Source organism: Plectropomus leopardus, chromosome 2 (assembly GCF_026936395.1).
Source record: "Plectropomus leopardus strain MGB_pleo_1.0 chromosome 2, ASM2693639v1, whole genome shotgun sequence".
Taxonomy (NCBI): domain Eukaryota; kingdom Metazoa; phylum Chordata; class Actinopteri; order Perciformes; family Serranidae; genus Plectropomus; species Plectropomus leopardus.
The window spans coordinates 6,323,663-6,342,016 of record NC_142177.1 but is presented as its reverse complement, the minus strand read 5'-3'; the positions used below and the strand labels follow the sequence as shown (position 1 = coordinate 6,342,016).

The 18,354-nt window shown below is 40.6% G+C and overlaps 1 protein-coding gene across 13 annotated transcripts in view; it reads left to right on the top strand.

Annotated features, from left to right (window-relative positions):
* Positions 1 to 18,354, top strand: part of foxp1b (forkhead box P1b) — a 206,456-nt gene that overhangs the window by 125,601 nt on the left and 62,501 nt on the right. For all 13 annotated transcript variants that reach the window (XR_015777714.1, XM_088083576.1, XM_088083551.1 and 10 more), the window contains one exon: positions 12,457 to 12,591. Coding sequence is in view for 12 of the 13 variants with exons in the window: in XM_088083576.1 (XP_087939702.1) it covers positions 12,457 to 12,591 (135 nt within the window). In the remaining variant the exon portion in view is untranslated. The remainder of the gene's footprint in view (positions 1 to 12,456; positions 12,592 to 18,354) is intronic.

Genomic DNA, 18,354 nt, shown 5'->3' with positions numbered 1-18,354 from the left:
ATCTTGGAATGACTTCAACAGAGACACTGCTATTCCCAGGGAGCTGTCTCTCCCCGCTGCAACTCAATCCATAGCCAATTGGACTGGCCTGTGATTTATAGAAAATCCTCTCCTTCGGAGGAACTCTCGCTGCACACACACACACACACAGTGGGAATTCTCCCTCAGCAGCTCATGATGTGTTAGGTCTCAGGTCAGGACATTTCAAGGCAGTGGGAAAAGATGTACAGTCGAAAAACCACAGAAAACCTCACCATAAAGGCTCGGGTCCGTTCAATACAACGACTTGTTTACTTCTAGAGGAGAAATTCTTGTTTTATTGTCTTAATAAAATCAACAGGATGCTTCGCTTTGCTCTTTAGGCAGATGTCATTTCTAATCCATCTTTGAGGAAACAGTCAAACTTAGCTTTGGGCGGTGTCACGCTTGTTGTCTGTTGCACTGATTAGTGGGATTATTCATCTAGATGAGTTCCTTTTGCATTCCACACTGAGTTAATCAACGCGCCCTGTGGTGCCGAGGCTGCAGAGTGGTCAGCCGACAACGTAGGCCATCAGTCCAGGCCCCCGAGCGCTGTGACGCTCCATGCCGTCTGATCGCTCTCTCCCCTCCTCAAGCACCATCCTATAGTTTGTGTGTCGACTACATTCATCTATATTCACCACGACTAAATTGGAAGATTTAAGGGGTTTTACCGGTCGTATCCCGGAAGTCTCGAGTGTATCAATAATGTTGAGTCCTCCGTCTATGAGACCAGGGCAGATAGAGCTTCCCATTCTAAACAATATCATTCACGCATGATAAAATCTGCTCACAGTATTCTAGGTCTCACGCTGGGTTTTTGGAAGCGCCCATTTTCCCAAGCACAACACTCCCCGCTACAAAGTGATGCAACACTTCCAACAAAGAGGCAATCGGGAGGAGCGCGTGTTTTCTAACAGTCCGTCTAAGTACCCCAGCACAGTTGGCACGCCTCTGCTCTCTTCCTCCCACTTTATCAACTTGACGGATATTATCGCTGTATTCAGTGGTGGGCATCCTGAGGCATCATATGCTCAGAACAAAAAGCTAAGGTCAGGGGGAGAGGGGGCTGCTGAGATCTGCCCGCCGCATTGTTCCCAGTGCTTTTTTATGATTCTTTTTAGCTCATTTTATCCTCCTCACTTTTTTTCACCCCTCTTTCTCTCCATCTGCCTCTAAATGACACCTAAGCACTGACTGCTCCTCCGACTGATTTCCCTGCATGTGACCTCCCTCCTTAGTGGAGCCATTCACAGGCAATGCTAAAGCACAACGCCTGGCTCTTGGCGGGTAGACAGTGACACGCGGCTGTGCGCTGATAGACTTTCCACTGGAGTGGATTAAATCAGCATCAGGCTAGTGGAGCTGATTACCCCAATATGAAAATGCAGTATCTTAATGGTACATATTTTCATGAGGCAGCCCAGTTGCCTTTCATTTTGCAGCTAATATGTCTATTCTTATGAGTCATTTACTTCTTTAATTACCTTTAGCAGCAGATGCACAATGGTGTATTAATGTGAATGATTTTTACTGCCACTTTATCATACTGAGCCCGCAAAGTTGAAAGGCGTAATTGAGGTGGAAGAGCGACTCATGAGAGAAACAATATTTAGTTGACAGCTCCTCTTGTACTCTGGGAGGGTGTTTATGAGTTTACACCGCACTAAAGCTGTAATAAACACAGGATTCGTTTAATAATGGCGGGGGACGGAAATGCTTTCACTCAGATCTGCTCAGTTATTTAATCGTCCCCGGGAAGTTGGTATAATCAGATGCCACGTTGCATGTGTGTGCCCGCTTGCATGTGTGTTTTACATGCCTTTTTGTGGGCAAATACTGTAAGATCTGAAAAGCTGATCTTACTTAAAATAATCTGAAACCAATAGCCTCGAAAAAGGCAATTAAATGTATCTGTAAATCGAATTTGTGTTTACTTTATATCTAATTGTTATGTTTACTTGAAATTTAGACGCATTTACTTAATTTTCTGGAGTTGTTGCAACTTAAAAATGACAAGTGAAATCACCTGCTCTTTCTAAGTGTCGGCAACTTCAGTAAACCAAGTTAGTCTGACTTCACTTGACCATGGCAAAAAGGATTTTGCAAATGATGAAGTTAGGAGATTTGCATTTTTATTTGATTTTGATTTTAGGAGATTAGCTTACTAAAGCTAAAACTTGAAAAAATTGATTTAACTCAATTTGTCATTTTTAAGTTGCAACAACGTCACAAAATTAAATAAATATAACTAAATTTTAAGTGAACTTAACAATTAGATTTAAAGTTGACATAAATTGAGATTCATAGTTATATTTGCTTACATTTTTCAGGGCAGTTGCTTTCCTAGATATTTTTTTTGTAAAAATAACTTTTAAGATTTTACAGTGTGTTTGTGGCAGCCTTATTTGCCATCCCCCTGTTTGCAGCATGTGCAACTCTGACAATCCATGTCATTTGCATGTGTGTGTGCGCGCTTGTGTGTGTTTTGTCTGCAGCTTGTGTACTTTCCTTGGTGTGATTTTCTGATCCAGACCACTCTGAATAGAGGCCTTCTTTAGCCATCTGTTGTTAAGCTGCTGGCTAAGCAAGGCTGGGGAATCCAAACAAACGGCGAGCACACAGCAAACGGAAGCTGTCAGGCCCGCATAGCTGAGCTGACCTCGCCGGGTTGGTGGGGGGGTGGGGGGTGGGGTGTGTGTGTGTGGGGAGGGTGACCCCTCTGTACCAGGCTCCAAGCGCCCGAACCGCCTGGTTGGGGCACTGTTTACCCTCCCTCCTTGCACCTCCTGCGACCTCCCCCTCTTTGCTACTCTCTCTTCTTTTCCCCTCTCTTTTCCATCTCCCTCTACCTCTCCTCTTCTCAGTTTCACACTCTTATTCTCTTCCTCCATCTGTCTGTGCCCCCCCCCCCTGTTTTCACTCCACTCCCTCCATCATCAGTGCTGCTTCACAGCCCCCTCTCTTCTATCTCCACTCACAGTTAATAACTTTGCTTTCGTCTTGTTTTTCTTACAGTCATTTTTTCTCCGAAAAACATTTGTCAGGGCGCTGCATTACCTGTTATGGGGAGAGAGGGGGGGTTGATGCGGGGAGGTGTGCTGGACAAACAAAATGGGGTTTTTATTGAAGTCAGATTCTGCCTTATGTAAGTGCACGCACTGCCTTATTGTTTAAACGTGGACATTTGAAATGTTTAGTGTTGTCATAAATATTAATAGATTAGTTGAAAAGTGCAGCGAAGGAAGGGAATCTAATGGTTTGAAGTGGGTATAAAACGTTGATTTATTTATGTATTCTACATGAATTAGTTTGGAAATCTAAACACAGACTGGAGAGTGTTGTTGCGAGGGCCCCGTAATGCGCAAGGTTTGAGCATCAGGGCCTGTTTTCCATGTGGAGTGGCTTTTTGGAAATGGCATTAATTATATACTTACTGGGAAACCAGACTTTCCCTGCTTTGCATTGCAGATAAACTGTCTGTATTACTGAGGAAAAGAGAAAGGGGAAAAAAATGCAATTAATATAAATAGACATGATCCTCACTGCTTATCGGCTTATATGTTTAAAAATCACCCCCCCACCAAAATATTTAAAAAATATATATTATATGCGTTTCAATTAAAGTGACAAGTATTCCAAGTGAATCGCATTACTATATGTTTGCATAGTCAACACCCCTCTAACACCAGATCTACTGTCTGTTATATTGTGAATATAGAACCAGCTTTTCTGAATTTATTGTAACTGGCTAAGATAGCCCATACATTGTACGAAATGATTGGACACATGGGGGAAGATGTTACATTGGCTTAAAGGGGCTTATTATGGTTTTCTAAAATTTGTGTCTTATATATAGTCTTACAAAGAAGGATGTCTATGATCATTTTGGCCAAAGTGAAAGTAATGGTTCCCTACCATTCACACTCCATCCGTAACACTTTTTTTCTATTGTGGTTACAGTTTGACATCATCATGTGCCACTTTTTTTATATGGTCATCTGCTTTAGGCAGACTACTGCAGGTGTTTAAAATTACATAGCCTACAGTGCTTAATGTACCTACATGCCAGTGTCGGAGAAATGTGAACTTGGCTACAGATCATGTGTTTAGTGACTTTTATTGGTGATTTTTTTTTCATGGCTGTTCTCTGTTATTCATTCAGCAACTGCAAGTGCACTGCTACATGTAATATATGCTAACATCAGGAAGACATGTAAACTTAGTTGCTGATGTTATACATTTCTCCTCATTTTTAGATCATATTCCTGTTGGACCATGTCTGGTTGTGTTTAGAGGATATGTCATTGGTGATTTTTTTTCATGGTAGAAAGTGCCAAGATTCTCTGTTATTTCTCCACTGCAAGTTCACAGCTTCATGTAGCTATACGTCAAAGTGAGGAAACATTTAAATTTTGGGGTCGATGTTAGAAATTTCTCCTTGATTTCAGGTCAGATCCCTGTTGGAAGTCCAATTGTGTCTAGAAACTTTTGTTTGCAATTTTTCACAATAGATCGTGCCACTATTCCCTATAACATTCTGTCACTGACTGTAAATACACTGCTACATGTAGCTTCGTGCTAATATCACAGAACATGTAAACTTTGTTGTCAATTTTGTAAATTTCTTGCTGATTTTAGATCATATTCCTGCTGGCACATGTCCGAAGACATTTTTACTGTTGAATTTTCACCCTAAAACGTGCCACTCTTCTCCGCTACAGTTATTCTGCAGTGGTAGTAACAGTGCAGAGACACAAATTTATGGAAGACCCATAAACGCTGACCAATCAGAGCGGACTTGGCTTTTTCTTGATGTGGGCTTAGAAAGACAGAGGGTACTCTGTCACAGTATGAGAAAGATAAATTGTTTTTCACCATTAAAAGACATAAACTAGTAGAAACCTTACAAAACCTCAACATGAGCATATCAGGTCCCCTTTAACATGTTAGCAACTTATGTGGAGGAGCTGCTAAGAGAAAAGTCTGGCCTCTTGGCTTGGTTACCACTGAGGAGCAGAGGGCCTTGTCTTTGAAAAGAAAACAGCAGAAGTGATAAATGTCAGGTGAGTTGAGACATGCGATCAGTCAGAAAGTCAAGCAGATAACCTTGACATTTAGGCCATTGGCGTGGAAGCCCCGTGGAGGCTGCAGGGTGAGACCTGAGGGCCCGGTGTCTTCTGAGCCGGACTACATTAAGAGCTAACCTATTAGTCGTGTTGTTTCTGGCTGTCTCTGAGCCACACTCTCCTGACTAATAAAGGCTGGCAAACGTGGCTGCTGAGTAAATACACCGAAGCGTGCGCGTGCGCGCACACACACACACACACACACAAGAGCAGAAAGACACAAACAGATGCACATCTCGTTCCGTCTCCCTTTCTCTGAGTGGCCGCAGGGATCCGGTTACACCTGCTTGCACATCTTCTAGCAATTAGAGCAATCTGCTTGAAACTATTTCACGTTCAAGGTCTTCCCCAGCTGTGGCAAGAGGAGCCGGACGTTTATAGAACTAAAGAGTTCTCTCTGTTGATGGGCCTGAACAAACAATGCTGGCCCGTTTCTCACCGTCTGACTCCCAGTGGAGACGCCCTGAACGATTCCCTCTTTACACCCCCCCCACTTAACCACGTCATCTGTATTTTCTCTGGACCTTTTATCACATTCTCCTTCTATTTCTCATTTAGAAACTGCCATATAAGTGCTGTGTGTCTGTCACACTTGAAGCAAATTCTCTCGAATCCCTTCCCTTTACACACAGTTGGATTTGGAGCTGTTTTTGATTGTTACTGTGGGTCAGTAAAGTTGCATAAAATGAGATTAAGGAGACACATGTCTGAAATATGTCTGTTTCATGTCGTAGAGGGAGAAGGTGCAGCGAGGGATTCAGCGGAGAGCAGACTTGACTGTGTGGCAATGCTCTGAGCTGGGATTTGTAAGACACCCAGAGCTGGCTTTAGCAGCAGGAAACCCCAAAGCCTGTAAATAATCCACATGTGCAGACTGCACATAAAGACATCCAGTACTTAGCAGTTCCCTTATCACAGCGTGATAGCCCAGGGACATAAGAGACGCCTCCTGCCTCTATTCACTAATATGGTGTGAAAGTAGATGCAGATAAAACGGCTGTTGTTTATTGAGGAAGTTGCGTTAACACGGGGAAGAGGGTGTGAACTTTGAACACATTTGAAATGGGGAATATAAAAGAGGACTGCAAATGACAAGGATACCAAATTGCACCGGCTTTGTTGCTGATAAAACCTTTGTCATGTGCTGGAGGGTGTTTTTTAATCAAAAGCACCTGGAGGGTTCACTCCCTCCATGGTGTTTGTGTGTGTATGTGTGTGTGTGTGTGTGTGTGTGCGTGTGTGCGTGTGTGCGTGTGTGCGTGCATGTAGACCCACAAACAGTGTATATAGTGTCTGGATAAAGGCGTCTATCTCTGCAGTTGTGTACTTATTCCGGTAACAAGCTCGCCTCCCAAACAACCTCAGTTTGCGATTATAATAGGACTGCTGTCGTTCCGTATGCTTACACATAACATAGTGACACAAAGCCAATGTATGTATCAGCACACAGCTTATTACAAATCCAGCTTTTCCTAATTGTTAGCTTTAAGTAAACTGCTTACTCTTGTTATGCTGGAAAAGCGTACAATGTAATACATCTAGGCTATATCAGTGGTAGGGGCAACAATCAAAATTTTGAATTGCCATTTTTCTCTCCTCAGCATTTATGTCTAAACATGGAAATGTCAGTAATTGGACAATTAAAATGAAATTCTCAGTATTTTGATCAGCCATAGCAATTTTATAAGATTGGGCTGTAGATTCCTTACGGCTGAGCCAATTGGACTGTGAAACATAATAGATGTAAACATGTGCATTTGGTTTACATTCTAATACTCTTGTTTTCATAAAAAAGTGATGGATAATTCATATTTTTTATTTTTTTATTTTATTTATCTGAAGTAAATTATTGATGGCCCAAATGTAAACTTGCCTATAAAAAGGCAATGTAAGAAAACTTAACACAGTTTTAAGGGATTTTTAAAATTTACCTAACCTTTATTTAGATAGGTTATCTCATTGAGACATGTAATTTCATTCTCAAGAGAGACCTGATAAAACTTAGTGGCCACAGGGAGCCACCTTCAGTGATATCGGGTGGCAACAGAGTAACATTTTGTAGCCACGTTGAACCCTGGATTCCCAGCCCTGTACAATGTGGATGACAAACTGACTTTTGAGGCAAACATTGACTACATCTGCAAGAAGGCCATTCAGAGACGGTTCTTTTTGAGGAAATTATGTTGACAGATTACTTTAAAAAAATGTGTTGTTCATCATATATTGAGTCAATTTTAGCTTTTGCAATAATCTGTTGGTTAAGCAACCTCAGCATGGTTAACAAAAAGAGGCTGGGAATTGTTTAACTTTGCCAAAAAATCATTGGCACTAGCTTGCATAATCTTGACGATGTCTAACGGAGTCAGAGCCTTTCAGAGGGCAAAGGTCATTTTAGCAGACGCGCATCACCCTCTTCATGCAGAGTTTCAACTTATGCCATCAGGGAGGAGGTATACTTTCTCTCAGAGGGCAAACAGATATCTTAGATCATTTGCTCCCTCAGCTGTTGGGTTTTTAAACAAGCTTTAGGCCATAATGTCTTTGTAATGAACAATTAATGATGAACCTTGAATGTGTCATATTCACTATAACTTACTTTGATGACATCTACTGTATGTTATATATTATATGTATTTATGCCTCAGTTTGTTGTATTTATTTATTTTAAAAGGTAGATTTGTTTGACATTTTTTTAAACATAGTTAAAAAATGAAATTAAAATGTGTCCCTACATTTTTTATGTTTCTTTTTATGTTTTTTTTAATGTTTCTATTTCTTTCTTTTTTTTCAACTTTTTTTCTATTATGGTGTGAATTGGTTGTGTTTACTACCAAATTGCACCTCAGGGACAATAAAACTTTTTAATGTAATCTAATATAACCTAAAAGTATGATTCTGTCCAGCTGACCATCTTCAGTACAGTATAAATCTTGGGGCAACCTACTATACTTTTCATTATCTATTTGAACATTTTTTTACCGATCAGTTTAACCTCATCAGTCTCTTGGTCTGGACTCTTCTAGCACCTCGGCATCATGCTGTCTCCCTCCTTCCTCTGTGCTTCACATGCCTCGAGCTTGTCACCAGTTTCCTGTGAATCACGTTTGTCTGGAGCAGCTCTCCCTCTTGCATGTCTATCAAGCGTCCAGTACCTTTGAATGGAAGATCAAAAGGAGATAAATTCCAGAGGAGGAGTAGGAGGGAGGGAGGGAGGGAGGAGAGCTCTGAAATAGAGGAGCGGGTGCTGTGTAAACATGGCAGTGACAGTTCACAATAGGTTATTTTAGCTGAGCATTAGGCCTCTCAAAGGCATGCCAGCTCCAGTGGCCTTTTGAAAACACAAACATGACAGCAACATTCCTAAAAGGGGGGCCCGCCTCACAACACAGCACAACACAACACAACACAACACAACACAGCACAGCACAGCACAGCACAGCACAGCACAGCACAGCACAGCACAGCACAGCGCAGCACAGCACAGGTTCTCAGCCCTGCTCGCTTTTGTTTGGCTTATTATTCTCTGTACCAACACCAGCCTCAACTCATTAGAAAAAATCACACTGTAAAGTTATTAACACGGCATATTTCAGCATGTGCTGGCATGCCATTGTCGAGAAAATCATTGACTATATTTTCAAGTGCACGATCAGATAATTACTGCCCTTACTTTAATTGGAAGAATAATGTGATGAAGCTGTTGACATGAATGGGTAGAGGTTATAAGTCATGCATTGTTGCAAAATGTTTAAATTATTTTTACTCCTCTGCTTTAAGCTGAACACGTGACATATTTCTTACATATAATGTATACAATAGCAAAAATTTAGGTGATGCCTGTTTGATTGTAGGATTGTAGGATTGTCTAAAAATGGAATATTATATTAATATCACAACATAGTCATAAAAGCATCAGTATGAGAATATGAATGTTTTTGCTGACAACTGACAGTTTCAAAATTGCACATTTTTGTGGTCCCAGTTTCTTTATGAACTGGTATCTGATCATTGAGCAACTTTTCTGTTTTTTTTTTTTTTTTTTTTTTAAATTTGCTTTACTTGAAAATGACAGTGAAGGAAGACTTCCCAGAAATGTATCTCTTCATCCATTACTGTCTCAACTTCCTATCATATCCTGTTGACTCAACTCTCTTTGTTCCAACACCCTCGGTTGTAAACGCAGACACACACACACGCAGACACCACACACACATTTCACTGCATGTGTCATCAGTTACAGGGGAAGAGAAAACAGACAACTTTGTTTACTCTTCAGTGTGCCCGTAATACCACGCCTTGGGCGTCAAGAATGATTTTGTTTCTGCTTTTTTTTTGATCTCTTGAATTTCCTTGTGAATTATCTGTGTTTCACCGTCTTACTCATCCGGGTTTACTTCTAATTTCATGATGCTGTGGTGTCTGACACCTCAAACATAAACAGGTCATAGATTACTGTAGACCCTCAGAGCTGCTTATGCACAAATCCTCTACTCCACCAAAATGTTATTAATATTATGAATATTGTTTTAAAAGTTGGCGACTTTGCTAACCTTGCTATTGTGGTTTGATGCTGAAATATAATAATATTTGAATGGAAATCAAGCTGAATTCCCAAATACAGTTAGAATTTTAAAATGTTAAATGACATTTAGTTTGCCAACTTTGGTATTAAAATGTGACGGTGTAATATCTTGATTTTGTTTTTATGTTGCATTGTGGGTTTTTATTCTATTTTACTTCAAGTGAAAGTCAAGCTGATTTTCTTTTTAGGTTAGAATCTTAAAATATTTAATTGCTTTTAATTTGCTATTGAAATTTTATAATTCAATGTCATATTTTGAGTTTTTTTTTTTTATTATAAGAGGAAATCAAAATGAACGTTATCTTCAGTAAAGTTAAAATATTTAACATGAACATTTTATTGGCTAACTTTGTGGTTGAAATTTGATATTGAAATATAATATTTTCTTTATTTTTTTTATTTTTACTTTAAGTGGAAATAAAGCTAAATTGTTCCCCAATAAAGTTATAATTATAAGATATTTAATAAAACTAAACTTTAATAATACTTGTCTAATTTTGCTATTGTAGAATTAAATGAAATATCTTATTTTTATGTGTTTTTTGCTTTTTACTTTGAGTGCAAATTAAGCTGAATTTTCATTCCCTATAAGGTTAGAATTTTAAAATATTTAACAATCTTTAGTCTGCTTGCTATTGCAGTTCAATGCTAAATATATTATGTTAAGTTTTATTTTTGTTTCTTTTTCTTTTAACTTATAGTGGAAATCAAGTTTTTTTCCCCAATAAGGTTGGGATTTAATATTATTATATATTATATATTAATAATATTTACTTTGCCAACTTTGCTATTGCAGTTTGACGCTGAAATTTTATTTTTTAAATTCTTTTTATTCCTTTATTAACTGAAGTTTTAGTCTTAGTAAGTGAGGAATTTCGCAATAGTTAATAACTTTTATTTTGCTAAGTTTGCTATTACAATTTGATGCTGAAATCTGTTTTTCTTTAGTTTTTAATATATTTTATCACCTTTATTAAAGTGATAAACAATACGCCTATTTAGTGTCAAGAACGTTAAATCATAACATTTTAGAGCATCACTCTGTTTTTGATGATTAAACTGTTTCATAATGTGGTGAAAAACATCGTCTCACTCTACATAACTGCAAGAGACGATGCGTTAGTAGTTTTCCAATCCCCTCCCCGCCACAGTTTATATGTTTGTTTCCGACTTTATGACCGGCTTATTGTTGCTCCGTAGAAAAAGCTAAATGCTCAAAATGTAAGATGTAAATATTACCTTCATGTGTGGGAGTGAATCTTGCTCACATCGTTCTTAGTTTCAATTTGCGCACTTTCTTTATGAGAGCACTCGCTTTGCAGAGGGGGTTCCCCCAACACATATTGTTCAAAGCGAAGGACAATTAGGCATGCAGAATGAGATGTGTTGCTGTAGTGTCGTTTATCTTTTACATGAGAGCTCGGAGAACGACAGAGACAGACAGACGGAGGGATAATTTATGCACTTTAAAGTTAAGCATGGTGAAATGCCAGGAGCGTGGCCTCTTTGTAGCCTGCGGTCATATTTATGTCTCATGATGTCATCGGACAGCCGTGTGTTAGGGAGGGTCAACACATACACCCACACAGACCATCATACAGCTGTTCACTCCAACGCCTAACTGTCTCTCGCCCTTCCCGTCTTAAAGTATTGTCAGACTTTACTGGCACTAAGAGCAGCTCTCAAAGTGATCTTTTCATCCGTCCACACCGAGCTTTTTATTTGCCCTCTCCCTGCAGATATCTTATTTTCACACAGTCTTTCACAGGTTTCACTCACTTGTTCACACGTCGCTCTAACTTTTTTTTTTTTGCTTTTTTCTGCTCTCCCTCCCTTCTTCCTCTCTCTCACTATCATCTTGCTAAATATTCCATTTACTCTTAAAATTTCTGAACTCCTCAAACAACTGACTGTAGAACTTGTATATTGTCCGTGTGCGAGATGAGCTCGGATGTGCCCCGACTGTTTGTTTAATTGTGGGAGCAATCGTCTGAGGAACACGGAAAGAATGAGGCCAGTTATTTACCCAGATGGTTTACTGGTGGAGGTGTGAGGCTGGCCAGCTCACTGTGGGAACACAACGCTTGCTTTTCTTGGTATCGCCGAGCGTTTTCGAGACCACTGTGTTTTTTTCCCCCCTCCAGCTCTCTCCAGCTTTGTTTGCTCTGGATGGCATGTTTGATTATTTATCGTAAGGGAAAAGGGAGTAGCTGGAGCAATAAACATGTGACTGCACTGTATTTTGTTTTCCACTGAGAAGGCCGTGTCCTTTAACAGATATTCGAAGCTGCCATAAAGCCTTTTTTATTCGGGGGAGTTTGACTGAGCTAAAGGAGGATCAAAAGAGCTGATAGTGTCTTTGACCGTTTGTGTTTGCTGTAAGTGCGACTTATCAACAGATAAATATTTCTTCTGGATGGCTGCGGTTAATTTTTTTGTTTTGTTTTTTTTGTCTTTCTGCGAATGTTTTGTCATCTGATCATTGTTCCCGGTGTATTTGCGGAGGGATTGTTTATGCCAGATTTATGACTCTGAATTGGAGAGTATGAAAAGACGGTCTGTAGTGTTTATTTGTTATCTATCAGAAGGCCAAGGGAATATTATTGTAAGAGGATACATCTGTTCTGATAATAGGCATCAAAGTGTTCTCATGGGAGTTTTAGCATATCTAGCATTTCTATTGGACTGTTTAAAACAATCACTTTATGTATTTCTCTTTTTCAGGCTCTCCAAGTGGCTCGGCAGATACTCCTCCAGCAGCAGCAGCAGCAGCAGCCGCCTCAGTCACAGCAACTGCAGTCTCAACCAAACACTGGCCGCAAATCCCCCAAAGTCAACGACAAGCAGCAAAGCCTACAGGTACCGTAAATGTGTTGCCATTCTCTCTCTCTCACACTCTCTTATTTATTTGCTCATCATTATCAGATAACTTGGTTATTTGACTTTGTGGTTGATCAAATAAGAAGAAAAAAAACCTTATGCAACTCTCTCTAGAACACAGTGTGCGAGAAAAGCACAGCACCGGGCTAAGTTCACAAACAGGAAATTAATATTGGCAGTGCAACATTTGCAGTGATGTGTGCTCACGCATTATGTGTGATTTAGCAGCACAGACACACACACACACACACACATGCAGACAGACAAACAGTCAACCATGTGTCATCTAAATCTTGACACAGAACATTAGGAGCAGCGGTATGCAGAAACGGGCGCTGTTGTGAAATATATAGGCCAGAATGTTGGAAAAAGCATCTGTGTGGCCAGTTAAGATCACATGAGCTCATCCAGGGTCATTCCAGTGCAGTAACACACATCAGCATGTGGCTGATCCTGACTTCTGCAGTGGAAAGGCCTTTACTGTTTGACTTAGCGTAGTTTAGAAGGTGTACCAAGGCAGTAATTATAATATAAATAAATATTCAGTATTCAAATATTCTCAAAACATACCCCCCAATACACTGATTAAAACATATAAACTTAAAACATTTTGCTATGCCACGACAAACAAGTACCTGCACAGCTGTTAGGAATAATTATTAGCAAATGTTATCATAAATAAACTAATTGCTATTATAATTTAAACTGCATCTGGTATTACAGTGCACTGCAATTCTGCGTGTGATTACTCTAAGTGGTGTTGCCGTAAGCAACAGAAGCTGCTGTTTGACTGCTAAGGGTAGTGTCACAACAAACATAACCTTGGACTCTTGATATTAATCGATGTTCCCCACAGAATTAGAATCTATGTGTGACCCTTATTTATCATTCTGTGTCCCCTCTCTGAATTCAGACATTTTTGAGTCCGAGTCTGAGTCCTTTTTTTCCCTCAGCAGCTCTTTGTGGAGTTTTAGTTATGTTGTGAATAACTGACCTCTCCATCTGGTCAGAGATGATCCGATCACATTAATAGATGAGCTGCTGTAGAGGTGGCAATTGCTCACTTTTAGATCCTGTTACAATTAACAATTCTTTGTCAATTTCACTGCGGCTGGCGTTCTGCTGCTCCGTCTGTGCTCTGACTACACTCTGCACTCCCAGAGTGTGATGCACTGCATAACAAAAGAGTCCAACAGCGCTCCTAATAAATGGCCCAAAAATATAATATTAATTTGTTGCAGCAGATGTTTTGATTGTGGCAAACCACAAGTCATTACTTGGGGCAAACGCTCATCTAGGGCTTCTACGACTTGGCTGCCTGTACATATATTACCAGAGAATGAGTGTTTGACTGCTAGGTTAAAGGTATGGGATGTAGCACTGATCTGACAACCGTTGCTTGGTCATCTTACTCTCTGTTGTCCAACACTGGTTAGCATCAGACCTCCATCGTAGAAATTACACAAGCGGACAATAAACTTAAAACAAAATTTAATAGGGAAAAGGAGTATTTCTTAGTTCCTTGCGGCACTCAGAAATATCTCATATTGACTGCCGTCCCGCACCGGCCCTGAATCGTCTTTCCAGCACAACTCTATTTCAGACTAACACAAGCCCCTTTTACACAGAGATTGCACTATAAGCCGCTATGAAATCCCATCTCTACACCACCTTTGCATTTTTATACAGAAACCAATGAAGACAGCATCATGCGGCCCCAGTATGTGTTAGTTTCGATAGCATGCTGGCATCGCGGAAACAAAACAGGCGTGATGACTATGACTTTTAACACAACAGCATCGGCCTTAGTGTGCCATAACATTGGTAGCTCTATCTAAACGAAAACAATAGCTTAACTCAGCAGTATCAATCATTTGCCCTGTCCCTGTTGTGTGGCGGTTTAGGATAAGGAGCTCCCCGACCTCAGTGTTTTTTTCAGAGTTTGCTGCTAACTGCTGCTGGCTGCTTTTTAAATATCCCATGGTGTGTCACACACATAAAAATGATGTCAAAACGTAACACCCGTCCTGCCGTTACACACACATGGTGTCAGCGATGTTACCGTCAATGGTCACGCACTGTATTATCTCACTAATTTAAACTGTATTAAAAAATGGGGGCAAAACATTCTGGATGGTGACCCCCCCCACCCCCCAACGTTGACCCCATGGCTACAGCCCTGAAATGTGCAGCTTGTTTTAAAGCAGGAGAAAGTGTGGAAATGAGAGAGTAGTAAAGGAAGAAGTGAGAGTGGAGCTTCAGTCCTCCTGCAGAGAAGTGAGTCTGGCCAAGCAGAGGAAACTCCATGCTTTCCCCCTTTCATCACTGCTCTCTCTGCACTTACACACACAGCAGAAAGAAAGGAGGCAGCTCCCTACCACCAGCAGCAGGAGGTGCTGTAGAACAGCCCAGGAATGGGGTGGGTAACCCAGGTGGAGGGCTTGGAAGTGAGGGGTGGGAAGAGGTACAGAGGCGGCAGGACAGTCATTTTGTATGCTTTTGTGATGCAAAGAAAAAACAAGCAAGATAAAAATGTATTTTTTCATCTGCTTGTAATATGAATGGTTCTACGTATCTGATGCAATATTTACGTTAATTTTCAGATCAGCTGCCTTCGAGATGTATATCTTTGTTTGAACAAGGAGCGGTTGTTTGTGTCGGTGTGAAATTGCAAACGACTTGAGGGCATATTTGGTAATTAATACGGAGGCCCTGTTCTCTATGTGTGTATATATATAATATTTAATACCCTTACTATCCCATTGGGGGCCCTTTTTAATGAGCTATTGTAGCAGCTAGGTCTAATGTCAGGTTGAGAAAAAGCCTCTTTGTTGTGCAGATGTCTTCGGAATAGCTCCAGAGGATGAAATATGACTGTGATGACCTTTCAGTTGTGTGCATATTTGTCGGGATTCAAATAAGTTGAAAGGATCAAACTAAACTGTTTCCCCCAGCCTGCCAGGGAATTGTGCTGCAGAGGTCAACAGAGGGGACCACAACGGCAGATTCCAGCGTACAGCCAGTTGTTGGTACATAGTGAAGTACTAGACCATCTCCTGCAGACAAAGACAAAATTAAAATTCTAATTTATTAATGTATACAGAGAGCTTGGCCAAGCTGTCACTCAGCTATTGAAAAGAGAGTCGGGCCCTTTCCCCCGCTTCCTCTCCCCTCCCCTCTGCTGCCCAGTTCTTGTGAAGAGAGCACAGGCTCGCTGTAGTATCTAACACTGTAAATTGCCTGCTCTCTAATGCTGTATGTTGCTTTTTTTCTTTTTTTTTCCTGGGTTGAAACTGCCATTATTAAAAAAAAAAAAGGAAAAAAAAAGCCACAGGTCCAGACAAGTGTTTGTTTATCTCTGAATTACATATTCTGCTAATTAAACAAACCCTGGCCACATATAAAGCCAAGCGCTCATACATAAACATCAGCGTGTGTGGATGTATTACATTGTGGATGTATTACATTGTTTTTGTTGTGCTTTTTTTCGCTCATGGTTTTTCTGGTGGTGAGATTGTTTTCTCTCTTTCCTCGCACCGTCTCTCTCTCTCTCACACACACACACGCAAACACGTTTGGTGAAACAGCGGAGGTTAACGGTTAGAGTCTCATCTCACTTCCTCTTTTAAGAACAAACCAGTGCCTGGAGGAGCCCCCTTCACACAGAACATTTCACTATCTCCATCACACAGCCTGGATAATGATTCTCTGTTGAGCCCGACTGGGTCATCAAAAGACATGATCCAACAATTATGAGGCTGTGTAGTAAGCTGACACCCCATAAAAGCACCTGATCTGCGGACGAGGCTCCATTCATCTCAGCGGTCTTCCCATTAGGCACGAGGAGATGTGCGGAGAGACTTTTACTCATTTGGAGATGTGACTCACTTTCCAATTCATTCTTATGCAAGTCAAAAATAATGAAGCACAGTATATACAGAACATCTGATAAAAAAAATGACCTGCATAGAGTAGTAAAGAAGGGGAAAATGTGAGTCAAACAAGCCTCAGGATCCTTGATCAGCATTAAATGGCTCTTTGGTTTTATATCTCTAACAGGGATGCCTGCCCCCCCAACACACACACACACACACACACACACACACACACACACACACACACACACACACACACACACCCTCAGCCCTACACCACACAACACCCCTGCCTCTGGATGAAGATGCCTCCGCTGTATACTCAGCAGCCTAGAGGCGCTTTAATCAGGCTCGATACACAAACAGCTGCTACGCACGCCGGAAAGCAGCTAAACATACTTGACTGGTCAAAAAGCCAGTAAATTACATTGACTGAATGACACGTGTGATTAAAAGAATCCATGCCGCTTTTACCTTTTGCGCTCCACACCTACAGTGGCACGACGACGAGAGCCGGCAACTCCCACCCCGCTAATTACCATTATCAGTGAAATGGTAGGGTTTGACTCATTAGTTCCATGTGCATTTAATTAGAGGCAGGCTGAAATTGGATTTAACTTATTACTTTTTCATGGATCACTTTCTTGTCATCACTTCAAATTGGATTGCAGCCCCAGGTAACTAATTATGCCAGCCGCAGGATCAGGAGTGGAGAAATAGGTAATTAGGAACAACACTGTCGGACCCTCGCTGATAGTCCACCAGCACCGAGGTGGGAGGAGGAGGTGGGGGGGAGAATTGAAGCACGTTTTGTGGCGTTGCACGCGAGCCCGGCTGGTTAACTATACCTCATTGCAAGAGATCCTAGGTAGGCATCCACCTCCTACAGGGGATTATGTGGCATTCAGCTGGGCTGAAGATGTTGTGTCAACATGGCGCCTTTGCTATCAGCGTAATGCAGAGATTATGCTTGTTTCCCATCCAGGATGGTGCCTGAGATTGGCCTTCATTATTCATGTCACTGGTACAGTGTGAGGTATGGCCAGCAGCCAGCTGAAGTTCCCTGTGTGGACGCTGCTTGAATGACATTGACTGGTTTCTGTCTGCAGTACATCTGCACTGACTGAAGAGAATACAGGAATAACCAGATTCACAGCACATATGCTACCTATAGAGAAAGGTGTGGGGCAGGGATATTCGACTTGCTTTGTTTGGGGGCCACTTTCACAAAACCAACAGGAAGCCAGGGGCCAGTGGCAGCAGCCCCATACATATTTCTATGATTTTACAATGTTGTTAGGATTTTAGGATGGATGATTTTTGAATTTTAGGATATTTCTAGGACTTTAGGACGTTACAGAATTTTGGACATTTCCAGGATTTTGGGATGTTTCTCAGATTTTCAGACATTTCCAGGATTGTAGGATGTTTCTAGGATTTTACAGTGTTTCTTTGATTTTAGGATTTTTTTTTTAAAATCTTTTTTTGGACTTTTGGATGTTTCTAGGATTTTGGGACATTTCTTGGATACTGGAATGTTTCTCAGATTTTAGGATGTTTTTAATAGTTTGGAAAATGAGACAAAAAAAATTGCCCTGAATTTTGTTTTATTTAGTTTTTTAAAATGATTTTTAGGATATTTCTCAGACATTAGAATATGTTTTGGATTTTAGGACGTTTTTTGGATTTTAGGATGTTTCTAAAATTTTAGGAGCTTTATAGGATAACAGCACGTTTTAAGGATTTTAGTACTATTTTCAGACTTTTCATTACTCGAATTAAGGACATTTATAGAATTTTAGGAAACTCCTAGGATTTTGGTACATGAGGGCCTTAGCTACGACTTCTGTTAGGGGTTGCAGGGGAT